Source organism: Mirounga angustirostris, unplaced genomic scaffold (genome assembly GCF_029215605.1).
Source record: "Mirounga angustirostris isolate CCGP_5_RB_7025 unplaced genomic scaffold, mMirAng1.0.hap1 SCAF_1, whole genome shotgun sequence".
In the NCBI taxonomy this organism is placed as follows: domain Eukaryota; kingdom Metazoa; phylum Chordata; class Mammalia; order Carnivora; family Phocidae; genus Mirounga; species Mirounga angustirostris.
The window spans coordinates 136797600-136811558 of NW_026991709.1; the positions used below are offsets into that span (position 1 = coordinate 136797600).

Here is a 13959-nt window from a genome sequence, read left to right on the forward strand (position 1 = left end):
AACTAGGCAATATGAAAGTGCTGTCATAGCTCCACCCCTCCAGTTACTGTGAGGAACGAAATGTTGCTAGAGCCTTTCATTTGCTTCCCTTTTATTTTATTTTTTTTAAGATTTCATTTACTTATTTGAGATATCTAGAGATACAGCGAGAGAGGGAACACAAGCAGGGGGAGTGGGAGAGGGAGAAGTAGGCTTCCCGCAGAGCAGGGAGCCCGATGCGGGGCTCAATCCCAGGACCCTGGGAGCATGACCTGAGCCGAAGGCAGACGCTTAATGACTGAGCCACCCAGGTGCCTCTAGAGAATGAATTTTAAAGCCACTATTATACAGCATCTGAGAATTTGGACTTGGTGCAGTCTCAAGATGTTGTTATAGGATGGAACATGTAAAACTGAAGTTATTCTTTACTGAATTATTAACCAAGAAAGATGGGACTTAGCAGTCACTTGTCACTTTCTTTCATGAGCTCAGTATTGAGTAGGGAGAAGCATGAGAGACAGAGACATTAGTATACACGGTGTCATACAGCAGGTCCAGAAAAGGGAAGTCAGACCCCCTAAATTTATTTCCATGTCTTGGGTCCAGGAGTAAAGGATGAGGTGAGCTTCAGGACCCTGATTCAGCCCTACTAGTTTCTCACTTACCTGATAATATTAATGGCATAAATTTTATAACCCTTACTATGGGCCAGGCACTATTTTAAGCTGTTTATATGTATTAATTCATTTAATGCTCACATCAACTCTATGAGGGAGCCATCCTTTCAAAAGCAAAGGAACAGTAGGAGACTAAATAACTTGCTTTCATTCACACGGTTAGTGGCAGAGCCAGGACAACCCCTGGCTGTCTTGATCTGAAGCCCACTGTCTTTACTATTATACTAATAGCCTAGTGTTTTACAAAAGATGGTTATTTATTATTTTTCAACAGACATTTACTGTGTATCTGTGTGTGCGGTTTGCTTTTGCCATTGACCTTTTAGTTGACCTGCTGGAAGAGAACGGTGATGGTGGGTCTTGGAGCCAGATAGCAATGTCGGGGATACAAAGAAAAATGCAGGTTGTAGGATACCGCAGCCAGTATTTTGGGGAATAAATTAGGCATAGGAAGAAATTATTGTTTACCATTTTCCTATACAAAAACAAAAAATGTTCTCAGCCAATGAAAAGTGTATTGAGTATATTGGAGGTATTTAATCTACTTGGAAAACAAATTGCCTTGATAATAACTCTATACAAATAAACAGATAAACCTTAACTATACTAGGAATAGTTAACTGTCGCTAAGATCTGCCCCTTGGTAACTTTCAAATGGAATTTTTACTTTGACACAGTATTATAAATGTTAGAAAACAATAAAGCTGCATTTGGAATGATACCAGGGAACTTTACATTCTGCCCTCTGTGAATAGTAACATTTTTGAGAACTAAAGAATTTTGGGAAGGATTTGGCTTCCTCAGAACTGTGTAGGGCAACAGTGGCTTACACTCTTGTCAAAAGCTTATTTAACCTGCAGATAAGATCAATAGACATGTTAAAGCTGTACAGCCTTCCTATCTAACATGTGCATGGGGCAAAATTTTAAATAATAAAGAAATATTACCTGCTACATTGGCTAGCTCACATGCCGGTATTGTTCTTACAGTGCAGATAAGAGAGGCTAGCCCTGGAAATCCTGAGTACCTTGCGACCTTTCATCTCTTATGCAGAATAGAGAAAAGGCACAAGCATCAGGGTGGGAGGTGGGCAACAAAAGCAGTTGCAAGAAGTGGTATGCTTGCTAAAGAAATGGAAAGAGTAGCATAAGATCAGTATTTCTAGTTTGAAAAGCTAAAAAAAAAAAAAAAGAAGAAGAAGAAGAATTGGGTAGCTAAAATAAAAATGGCTTTTCACCAAACCTAAATCTAGTCCTTGAAACGTGCCCAGGATAAAAAGATAAAAGAAAACCCAGGTGTTAGTGTCAATCTCTGGTCTCCTGTCTTACACCGGGCAGTTCATCATAATGGTAACTATATAGTTTTTCCAGTTGAGTCTTCCTTTCTAAGTTGATAGTGGTTGTAAAACAGTAAGAGCCTCTCCTTAGGATCAGAGGGCTCAGGTTTTCTTCTATGGGTGTGGTCTTGAGCAAAGCACTTCACTTTGTAGAAACTTACCAGTTTTGAAATGAAGGCTTTGATAGAAATGATTTTCAGTGGGAGAGGAGCTTTTTCATTTTTTGGAATTATCATCCCCCACCAAAGACATGCCAAGAATCACTTCTGAAGGAGGTAATTTTTTCTAAAAGAAGAGGAGATGTTGAAAAAGAAAAAAAAAAAAAGGCTGCAAACAACTTGATTAACTTATTTCTAGAATCCTTTCAGCTAACTAAAGGATTAAAAATCCTATCATTCAGTATTTTAAGTAATAATTCAGTAATTTAAGTATTTTAAGATTGATTTTATGCCTAGTTGTCTAACTCAGTGAAATTCCAGTCCAGTTCTTTTTTTTTTTTTTTTTTTAAAGATTTTATTTATTTATTCATAAGAGACAGAGAGAGAGAGAGGCAGAGGGAGAAGCAGGCTCCCCGCTGAGCAGGAAGCCCGATGCGGGACTCGATCCCAGGACCCTGAGATCATGACCTGAGCCGAAGGCAGACGCTTAACCATCTGAGCCACCCAGGCACCCTCCAGTCCAGTTCTAATGCTTCTGCTTCTTCTGTGTTACAAAGAAAAGTTGAACTAGATGTTCTCCCAAGTCTTTATAATTGTAACCTTATTTCTAACAACCCACATATATAAAATAAGATTTGGTTCTTTTTGACTGTGACTGTCTTTGTCCTTATAAGTGAATGTGTCTTATAAAAATGCAGCTTGAGAGGAAAAGGAACCATAGGCAGTTTTTCCCTGTGGTCTTCCTTCCTGCTTCTCAATTTCTCTGTTTCTCCTTGCTCATTATTTCATACAGCTATGTCTTAAAATTTTAAGTCTGTTGCGCAGTTGCATACTCACTGCAATATATCACACATTGGGAAAATAAAATACACACAGCCACCCACCCACATACCATACACATAATATAGAAAGAAGCCTAAGGTGTCATCAAGTCACTGAGTCAGTCATTGTTTCTCAGTAACTTACAGAGGGCTAGTTTTACTCACTAAGGACGCTATCTTATTAGCTACTGCCTTCCCTGGGAAAAGGAAGTACTGTGATTATTAAGCTAATTTTATTTTGTTTAAAAACCTGTTTTTCTCCAGTTTTTTCGTCTCTGCTAGGTTGTTGACCCTCTTAACATGGATACAAATTATATAACAGTAGTGACTTTAAAGTACAATTTGGTAAAAGATATCTACAGTCAACTGAAATCTTGTTTTGTTTTGTTTTGTTTTTCACATCTCAAATCTGGAAAGTGTGATTGAGGACAGAGATCCTTCTCCTTAATTAAGCACTCATTGATAAAAAGTATAAAATAATTCTTTTTCTTGAAATATGTCAAGAATAAGGACCAGACTGCTAAGAACTGGAAAGAAAAATATATGAAGGAGAAAATATTAATCATTCAGTTCTGCTTAGAACTTAGTATACAAAAGGGATCTTTTCTATCACCACTGTTGTATCCTAATCTCTTAAAATGTGGTAGACTTTGGTGTTACTGGTCTTCAAAAAAAAAAAAATTACTACATACAAATATAGGAGACCTCAGGAGTTTATGAAATACCATTCTTCATTTGCCCTCTCAAGAGCTATAATCCTGGCCTATTTTCTCAATACCCTCTTAGCTATAGGGGATTTTTTTTTTTTTCACTATCAGAATGAATTCTTTTTTTCCTATGACCCAAATAATGCTGTTTCTTAAGATTTCTTCTTTTCCAAGTATTAAAGGTCCCATAAATGACTTTATAATGCTGTGTATACATAGGATGTTACCACTTCCAAAGGAGTACTTAGCCTTTGAGGGTAAAGGAGATGTCCCCAAGGAGAATGTAGCTAAATTGAGGCCTAAAGGACAAATAGAATGGTCAGACCTACAGAGAATCTTATCCAAAGCCAGGAGACAAAAAAAAAAGTCCAGCTCCCTTGAAAGTTTTATAAGTAGGTCCAATATGACTGGAGAATGGAGCTGGAGGAAAGGGGAGTGGCAAGGGATGAGGCCAGAGAGGTCAGCTGGAGGCAGATCTTTTTGAAAGACTTTGTATGCTTCAAAGGAATTTGGGCCTGATCTTGAAGGTATTAAGAAGTCAGAGAAAGCAGAAAAACAGAAGATCCCATTTAAAGGATTTTCTGGAAATTGCCCAACTGCAGTTTGGTGGATGGATTGAAGGAAAGCAAGACTGGAGGTAGGGAAATAGCATGTTGGTGCCAACTAAGTGAGAGCTAATGCAGCCAGTAGACAGATTATAGAGATAGCTTCTGTAGACTTTGGGGAATTAAGAGAAGAGAAGGAGGAAGGAAGCATAGTCAAGGATGACTCTTGGGTTTCCTGCCCGGTTAGAGGTTCCATCAGTGTTAGATAGGTTGTCAGAGGCAGATAATAACATACCTAGAATGAAGATGAAGAAACAAGGTAACTGAGGGTAGAACCCCTAGGAAAGCAGACATTGAAGAGATGTTACTGAAGAGGACAAAAGAATTGGAGAAGTTACCCTAAAGTGTAGAGAGAGACTCTTGGAGAGATACCTGGGGAAGAGAGTTTTTTAGGAATCAGGGAGTAGAAGCTACAGTTTCAATAAAATGAAAACAAAAGGCACTGTTGGATTTAGCAACAATTAGGTCAGCTCATGGCCTTGAGAAAAGTCTGAAAACATTTTCCCCCTTGCATCTCCCCACTTCCACATGTTTTTTCTCATTTCATTCATATAGTGGTGGTATTTCCCCTCTTTAGCTGCTTTTCCTACTGTCCTTATCTGTAACTGGTCTGGCCTTGCTTTTGTATTTTTTTAAAGGATGGGACTATTCTTTCCTTCCAGTTTGACATTAGAGAAACACACATTATTGTGTTATAAGCAGAAAGCTCAAGATTCCTGCAGCTGTTCACTCTCAAAGGGACTTTGGACATATGTGCAGCATGTCATTTGCCTGTGAACATTGTGCTCATCACTGAAAGGGATGAATTCAGCTATGTGGAATCTGACAGATAAGCAGAGATTTCCAGAGCTCCTGAGAAATCCCTCGTACTGTCTTCTCTTCACTATTCTGTCCCCATCAATTTCAGGTTATTGTTGGCACATCAGAGATTCTCTACAAAGGCACGTTTCTTGTCCTTTGGAGCCAAGATCCCTACATTGCCTGAGCTGCCTTACTCTTTTTCTATCTTAGAGTCGATGTTAAATGAAAAGGCAGCAGGCACAGCCAAAAACTCTTGGTCTTAGAGTCACAGCGGTGGCACAGCACATTGAAAGTATTCAGATGTATTTAAAACATCTTAGGATCTTAAATAAAGACACAGTGAGTGCTTAGTCCTTTTCAGCATTTTTATTGTACATGTGTAATATTTCATATGTGTAGAAGTGTTCATCCACTGTAGGCAGCAGCATAGAAAGCTGAACACAGGGGCGCCTGGGTGGCTCAGTCATTGAGCGTCTGCCTTCGGCTCAGGTCATGGTCCCAGGGTCCTGGGATCGAGCCCCGCATCGGGCTCCCTGCTCGGCGGGAAGCCTGCTTCTCCCTCTCCCACTCCCCCTGCTTGTGTTCCCTCTCTCGCTGTCTCTCTGTCTGTCAAATAAATAAAATCTTTAAAAAAAAAAAAAAAAAAGCTGAACACAGTTTACAAGGTTGATTCTCTAACAGAATTTCTCCAAGCGGCAACTTTGGTTACAACTAATTTGTAATTTTCTAACTGATATTTGCATTTTAATAGATTTATCTAATTGCATTTTATTTTGAAATGTAACTGTTAGCTGTGTTTATCTTTCTTCTTTAAAAAATAAAATCTGAAAATAAAATTAAGGGTATTGATCATTAAGAATACTGCAAGTAAGAAAACATTGCTAAATAACCACATACCTAAAAATCCTGATGTTAAATAAACATTCCATTCAATGCAAAATTGGATTTCCTGGAAGTGGCAGCTTTGATTTCTGATGGTTTCCAAAGTTCTGCCCTATCTAAATACATACCCTAAGATTAGATTGCAGGATGATGATGGTGATAATGGTGGTAGTGAAAATGATTATTAATGTCTGGGTCTTGGTAGCCTGTTTTCTAGTCCGGGGATCTTGAAACCCTTCTTATAAAATCCCCAGGCAATTAATCTTTTGAGTGTGTTGGTGAATTTCTGTATCATCCACAAAGCGTAACAACACCTAGAATAGCAGCAGACATTTGGAAGCATACTATTTGAGCCACTACAGGCCCCATTTTCCAAGCTCTCCTAAAACTTCACTTACTCCACAAGGTTCATGCTGTAATTGCCTCATTTTGTAGATGAGGAAACTAAGACACTGAAAGATTATATGGGGAGATTACATATTCACCCAGGGCTCTACAGGCCTTACATGGTAGGACTAGGATTCAGAAAAGCAAGTCTGGCTTAGAGTCCAGTCATGTTCTTCATCATCGTTCTATAGTGCCCGTGTCTGCGGCACTAACTTTTATTTGGTCAGCTTAAGGGGGAAGTGATCATTGAAAATATAAGATGGTCTGCAGCTTCGGCTTCTCACTTTTTTGGTCCAAAGTATATAAAAGCTCATTCTTCTGTTTTATATAAATCCAAATAATTCTGACATATTAAAAAAAAAAAAAAAAAAAAAACTCGGGCGCCTGGGTGGCTCAGTTGGTTGAGCGACTGCCTTCGGCTCAGGTCATGATCCTGGAGTCCCGGGATCGAGTCCCGCATCGGGCTCCCTGCTTGGCAGGGAGCCTGCTTCTCCCTCTGACCCTCCCCCTTCTCATGTACTCTCTATCTCATTCTCTCTGGCTCAAATAAATAAATAAAATCTTTAAAAATAAATAAATAAATAAAAATTAAAATTAAAAAAAACTCATTTGGTCAGTATGGGCTACTGGAGCTACTAGATCTCTATTGCCCAATATATGTGACCACTAGCTACATGGAGCTATTTAGATTTAAATTCATTAAAATCAAATGAAATTGAAAATCCACTTCCTCATTCTCACCAGCTCCATTTCAAGTGCCTGAAGGCCACGTGTGGCTAGTGATTACCATACCGAATAAGGATAAGAACTAAAACATGTTCATTATCACAGAAAGTTTTATTAGACAGCACTGCTCTAGAACAGTATTGTCTAACAGAAATACAATATGAGCCACTTGTGTAATTTTAAATTTTCTAGGAGCCACATTAAAAAATAAAAAGAAATAGGTGGTAAGTTTTAATATCTTTTTAGTTCAGTGTATCTCAAATACTATTATTTCAACATGTAATTAACAAAAAGTAGTGATGTATTTTACTTTCCTTTGCATTGTCATTGAAATTCGGTATATATTTTACAGTTACAGCATATGTGAATAAGTAGCCACATTTCAAGTGCTCAGTAGCCACATGGCTACTGTATTGTACAACACAATTCTGTGCTTTTATTCCAGGATTTCTCAACTGAAACATATCAAAATGGGAGTGGGACAAAGGGCTGTGTAGTTCAGGAACCACTGCTCTAAGCTTTGGAACCGCAAGTGGTGTAGACATGCCCCTTGTAAGATGATAGAGGAGGCCAGACTGCTGAGACTTAATCTGTATATATTAGAGAAGTATTATAAGTTTTAGATGCATTTTAAAACACCAGTCTGTGTTCAAGATAGTTTGTTACTACTAGTATTTTTTTTTAAAGGCGCATTTGGACAGTATAAACCAACTCAGAGGGGCGCCTGGGTGGCTCAGTCTTTAAGTGTCTGCCTTCGGCTCAGGTCGTGATCCCAGGGTCCTGGGATCGAGCCCCACATCGGGCTCCCTGCACTGCGGGGAAGCCTGCTTCTCCCTCTCTGCTTGTGTTCCCTCTCTCGCTGTGTCTCTCTGTCAAATAAATAAATAAATTAAATCTTTAAAAAAAATTAAAAAAATTAAAAATAAACCAACTCAGAGTGATGTTAGCTGTGTTATTTAATCCATTGTTGATAACAAGATAGATAGGTGACTGATTTCAGAGAACTAATAAAATATGGTTTTCTCACTGAGAGCCAAATAAAATTTAAAACGAGCACTAATTGAATGTAAATAATTTACAGGCATTGCCTGCTTTTGTGAGATATCTCTTGACTTCTATTTCTGAGTCCCTTCCTTGGTGGCACTATTTGGTGACTTCTCAGCCTAAATTATATAATTAACTGTGATGACCATTCTTGGAAGGTCATCTTAAAATTTCTCAAAGTGACTCAGAGAAATTATATCTTGGTATTTGGGAAACATGTCTATGCACATTGTTTCATAGCCGTGTTCTCACTGTGTGTATTTTTTAAATTAAATTTCTTCATCTACCTTGAAGTAATGTTGTAACTACAAACCTATAATTTACTCTACTTTTAAGTTCTTCCTTTTGATAAACTTATCTATTCATATTGGGTCTAATTATAGCTCAGGGCGTAACCATGTGTATTATTCATCTGAATAAGTGAGTTTGTCTGGCAACAAGGGGCTATTGTTGCCAAAGCTTTGTTGTCATCTGACTGTATTCTGTCTGTACCTCACTGTCAGCTTCAGGAAAGGTTAGGTCGAGAGGAACATGCAGCAGGAATGTTATACTCTGGCCCCTTGCTCTGCTTCTCAGTATATTTCAGCACTTTGCAATAAACTTGGCTATGATTTTTTTTTTTACTTCATCCTTTTTAAATAAGAGAGATCAAAACTAGAGATAAAATTGAACTTTTCTTCGTTCCCTATCTTCAGAGCTATCCCATCACCCTATTCCTCTTTTCTCCTGTTCCCTGCACAACCACTGTCATGAATTTAGGCCTATCTTTCCAGTTCATTTCTTCAAAGACTTTGACATAGATATGTATCCATAAACAATATAAAATACTATTTTATATTTCTAGTTTATATAATAAGATCACACTGTACATATGCTGCAAACTTGCTTTCCTCATATAGCATTTTAGTAGACTTTTGGGACATCATTGTTCTTAATGTGAAAACTTGGTACATATATAAGAACATATCTAACACATAAATAAGTTATGAGACCTATAGTAAAACAGGTAACTCCTGAATCCACCATATATACTGAAAAGTGGAACATCACCAGAACCATTGAAGCTCCTGTGTGCTACTCCACCATCTGATTCTACCCAGGAAACACTCTTTTGAGCTTTGTTCTCATTCATTTTCTTGCTTATCATATATGTTTGTGTCCTCAACAATGTATTTTCTTGTTTGCTTGTTTTCAAACTTGGTGAAAATAGTATCATACTGTATATATTCCTTTAGACTTGCTTTTTTATTCAATATGACACTTTTAAGATTTATCCATGTTAATCAGTATGTTTTCACTGTTGTGTTGTATTCCTTTGGGTAAATTTATTCCTTTTTCTGTCAGTAGACATTTGTATTGTTTCCAGTTTTCCTATTAAAAATAGTGCTTCCATGAACATTCTTGTATATGTTTTCTGGTGCACAGGTGTAAAAGTTTCTCTGGGGTATGTACCTAGGAGTGCAATTGAAATGTTGTAATATAGGAGTATATAGATTCAGCTTAACTAAATAAGTCCACATTCTTACCCAAAGTGATTGAACACTCTTCAGCAATGTATAGTTCTTGTTTTTCCACATCCTCATCAGCACTTGGTTTTGTCACGCATTTATCTTTGCCTATACATTGTGTAAAATAATATTGAACTCTAATTTTAAGTTTCATTTCCCTGATTTTAATGAGATTGGATATTTTTCATACGTCTTTTGGCCATTTATGTTTCTTCTTTCTGGAAATGCCTATTTATGTCTTTTCTAAGGGATTGCTAGTCTTTTTCTTATTGATTCATAGGAATTCGTATACTCTGGACACTAGAATTGTGTCAGTTTTATGTGATCCAAACATCTTTCCTGGTTTGTGGCTTGTCAGTCTCTTTAGGCAACCTCTAAAACTTCCGACTTTTGCATTGACGTGCTTAATCCATCTACAACAAAGGTTTGTATGTTTATTGAAGTAGAAATCCAGTTTCTCTATTTGCCATATACAAAAACTGTTTTCTTAGCCCCATTACTTCTGACATATATCAGATTCGTGTAAGTATGTGGAAAAGTTTGAGGGATTTCTTTGAGCTTCCAAACACATTTTAGAATCAAGTTGTCAAGTTTCATTTTTTTACATAACTGTTAGACTTTTGAATGGAATTGCATTGGATCAATTTGGGGAAAATTGACATCTGTAGGATGCTGGGTCTCCCTACTCATAAACTTGGTATCTCTCTCCATTTATTTAATTCTCTTTGTATTTCAATAAATTTTATAATTTCCTCCATTAAAATCTTATATATTTTTATGAAATTTATTCATAGGTTTTTTGTTATTTTTAATACTATAAAAATATTTTAAAATATATTTTCTAATTTTGTTGGTGTGTTGAAATGCAGTTGATTTTTTATGTTGATCTTAAATCTAACCACTTTGTAAACTCTTTTATTAAGTTTAATAAATTGTGTATAGATTTTTCTGTGTACATAAATTCTGCAAATGCTCACAGTTTTATTTTTTCCATCCCAATCTATACCTTTTGTTTTTTCCTTCCTTGTGTCTTTCATACCTTGATGAATATGATTACTAGTGCACGAATGATTAGAAGTACATATAGTGGGCATCCTTATATTGTTCTTCAATTTTAAAGGGTGTGCTTTTGATATTTTGTCACTGAATATATTAGTTGCTGGTAGTTTTTTGGTAAATGCTATTTATCAGGTTAAAGAAGTTTCCATCTATTCCAGTTTTGCTAAAAAAATTTTTATTATCATGAATGGCTATTATTAAGCCTATTGAGTGCTTTTCCTGCACCCATTGAGATTATCCATTTTTTTCAACTTTAATCTCTTAGGTAAATTACATTAATAATTTTCTATTATTAAACTATCCTTGCATTCCCAGAATATATCCCAACTTAGTTAAGATGCATGCTTTTTTGATATACTGCTTAACAGTGAGGTTTTTGTAGATATAAACTAATTTCAAAATAAGAGTAGTAGCTAAATTTTTGTTGACAATAAAATCTTCCCCAAAGGGCTGCCCACTTTGCTATAGGGTATAAGGGTAATTTATGGCTATTAGATGCAGGTATTAGCTTGATATAGCAAAAAAACACTGAAAAGCTAAATTATAATCTTATTTGCCCTTCTGTTCACTTGAGAGATTATAATTCAGTTGACTCATGTGGGCCTTATTTTCCTCAGTGAGTTTGTCTGAGACTCAGAGACAGATGTTTACTACTAGTAGTCATGTGGCTTCACTTGCTTTCCTATTAATCCATCATCATCAAACAAACATGTACTTACTAGGCCCTAAGACAAAGCAAAAATCTATTCCTCAGGGAACTTTTAGGGAGGGACAGAAAAGTAAACACTTAAAAACAGTTATAGGGGATTCCTGGCCAGCTCAGTTGATAGAGCATGTGATTCTTGATCTTGGGGTTGCGAGTTCAAGCCCCATATTGGGCAAAGATCTTACTCTAAAAAAAATTTTTAATTAAAAACATGGTTATAAAATGAAATAATACATCTTGTTTTCTATAGACCACACTATTTATGATACATGGGGGTTGAGGGGACAGAGATTCTTTGGCTGGAAAGAGAAAAGAGGAAGCTTGAGATGGGATATGATACTTGAGCTGAGTTTTATGAATGATGAGCATTTACTGATATCCATGAGCCTCATTTGTATTCTCAGTTGTTAACAAAGGAATTAGACTACTTTTTATTACACTTTTTTTCTCTAATGGCCCCTCTGTCTTCGAAATTTGTCTCTTTCACCCTATGACTGTTATCATCTTTTTCAGGATCTCACAAATAATTTCATGCTTTATTAAATATTTGTGCTCCTTCCTCTGGTCTTTGGTCCTAGGAATCTTTTGTTCAGTAGGTATAGAGTTGTGAATGGCAAGACAGAATCTTCCTTGTTCTGTTTTTTAAGTAATACCAACATCTTTTCTTTATAGAGTATTGATGATATTGACAAATGAATCATCATATAGAATTACCTGATTTGTTATGTTTTTGTGGAATTGCTCAATTTATTGTTACCATAAATAGAATTTTTTAAATTCCAGGGTTTACATAATCTCTAAGCACATTTCATTTGTATGTCTTATTTCAGTGCTGGACCCAAAGGAGACAACATTTATGAATGGAGGTCAACTATATTGGGACCCCCAGGATCTGTCTATGAAGGAGGGGTGTTCTTTCTTGACATTACCTTTTCACCAGACTATCCGTTTAAACCCCCTAAGGTCAGTATGAAGTGTTCATCCATTTTTAGCAATATGTATTGTTGTATATGTATATACATATACATATTCTTAAATATACATATCTAGGAATGCATGTCTATTCTGTTAACATAGACAACTTCCCAGGGCTAATTGTATGTAAAAGGAAACAGAATGTGGAAAATTATAGGCTATTTCCCTACCCCATCCCCTTACTCATATTTCATTGCTTTTTCTCATCCTTTCTCAGTGTCTCCTTTCTGTGGTTTATGTTGTAATGGAACATAAAACAGCCCATTATGGGTGGAGCTAGGTGAGGGAGAATGGGCCTACACTAGCCCTGCAACCCAGAAAACCAGACTTGGCTGAAGCTGGAGCCAGAGCCAAGCCCAGGAGCCAGACTAAATGCGGAGGGAGCCAGCACTAAGGCAGGTCTCAGGGCACCAGCTATGGAGTGTTGATGCCTCCACGGTTCGGCTGTTCACATGAAGTATACATGCACTAGGAGGGAAAGTGTGACCTACAAAGACTTAAGAGTGATGCCAAGAACATTTAGTGAAAAAGTATTTGTAAAAGTTGATTATAAATGACTAATTAATGAACCATAGGGGAATTTACACTTATTTAAAACAAGATTATATACTTTAAGAATTCTTTGCATTCCTTTCTACTGCCTGTAATTCAGTCATTTGATGAGTTTAAATTTATTCTCCACTTTGGAAGGGAAAAGACCCTAAGGACAGTGACTCTCTGCATTGGCCACCAAGAAAAAATTCTCATTTGGCCTGACTTTAACCTCGCAGTGCAGAGGGAAATAAAACTTGCTTGGGTTGTAGGTTGGAAGGGACAGTTTTAGAAAAGCAAAAATAGGACTATACCTTTAGCATGAATTTCTGTAAGTCCCCTCCCTCCCTCTTACCCTCCCTCTCTTTTGTCCCCCTCTCTTCCTTTCTTCCTTCCTTTCCGACGCTTGGATATTGTTTTGTTACGAAAGCAAAAGCAATAACTATAATTTTACCAAAGAAGAAAGCAAGGCACGGAGAAACTAAGTAACTTTCCCAGCATTACACAGCAAGCAAATAGTAGTGTCAGTATTTGAACCCAGGAAGTCTGACTCCAAAGCCCATGTTCCTTTCCACATTACATGGTACATTTTACCCAAGCTGACAGAGCTGGTGGCACTGGTGATCACCCATACCTGCATTAAGTTGGTTTTCAGGGATGAAGCCATAGTACATCTAATATTTATTTTCTCCTTTCACTGGATGGGAACCTTTTGTCTTTCATTCTACTTGGGACCAGCCCATAAATCACCTGGAGTACTAACTGCACTGCTAGTGATGTGAGGACCTATCTCTGACAGCCTCTTCAGTAAAGGAAATACAGAGTGGGGAAGGGGAGGGACCATTCAGATCAGGCAGTTGGTGCTGCTTGTGAGTTTGGAATAGGCTGCTCTGTACATCTGAAATACACATCTCAGAAAATGTGTGGGCTTATCCAAGTTCTGCATGACAGAAATGTGTAGATTAAAACTAGAAGGGAGCTCTAATAGATTAGATAGAATAACTCAGTTTCCAAAAAGGCCTCAATGGACTGAAAGGATGGTCCAAAACAAGATGGA

The 13959-nt window shown here is 37.1% G+C and overlaps 1 protein-coding gene across 1 annotated transcript in view; it reads left to right on the forward strand.

Annotated features, from left to right (window-relative positions):
• The window catches only part of UBE2E2 (ubiquitin conjugating enzyme E2 E2), a 373034-nt gene that overhangs the window by 274167 nt on the left and 84908 nt on the right, over positions 1-13959 (forward strand). Inside the window, exon 4 of the mRNA XM_045903879.3 lies at positions 12227-12359. Coding sequence (XP_045759835.1) covers positions 12227-12359 — 133 coding nt within the window. The remainder of the gene's footprint in view (positions 1-12226; positions 12360-13959) is intronic.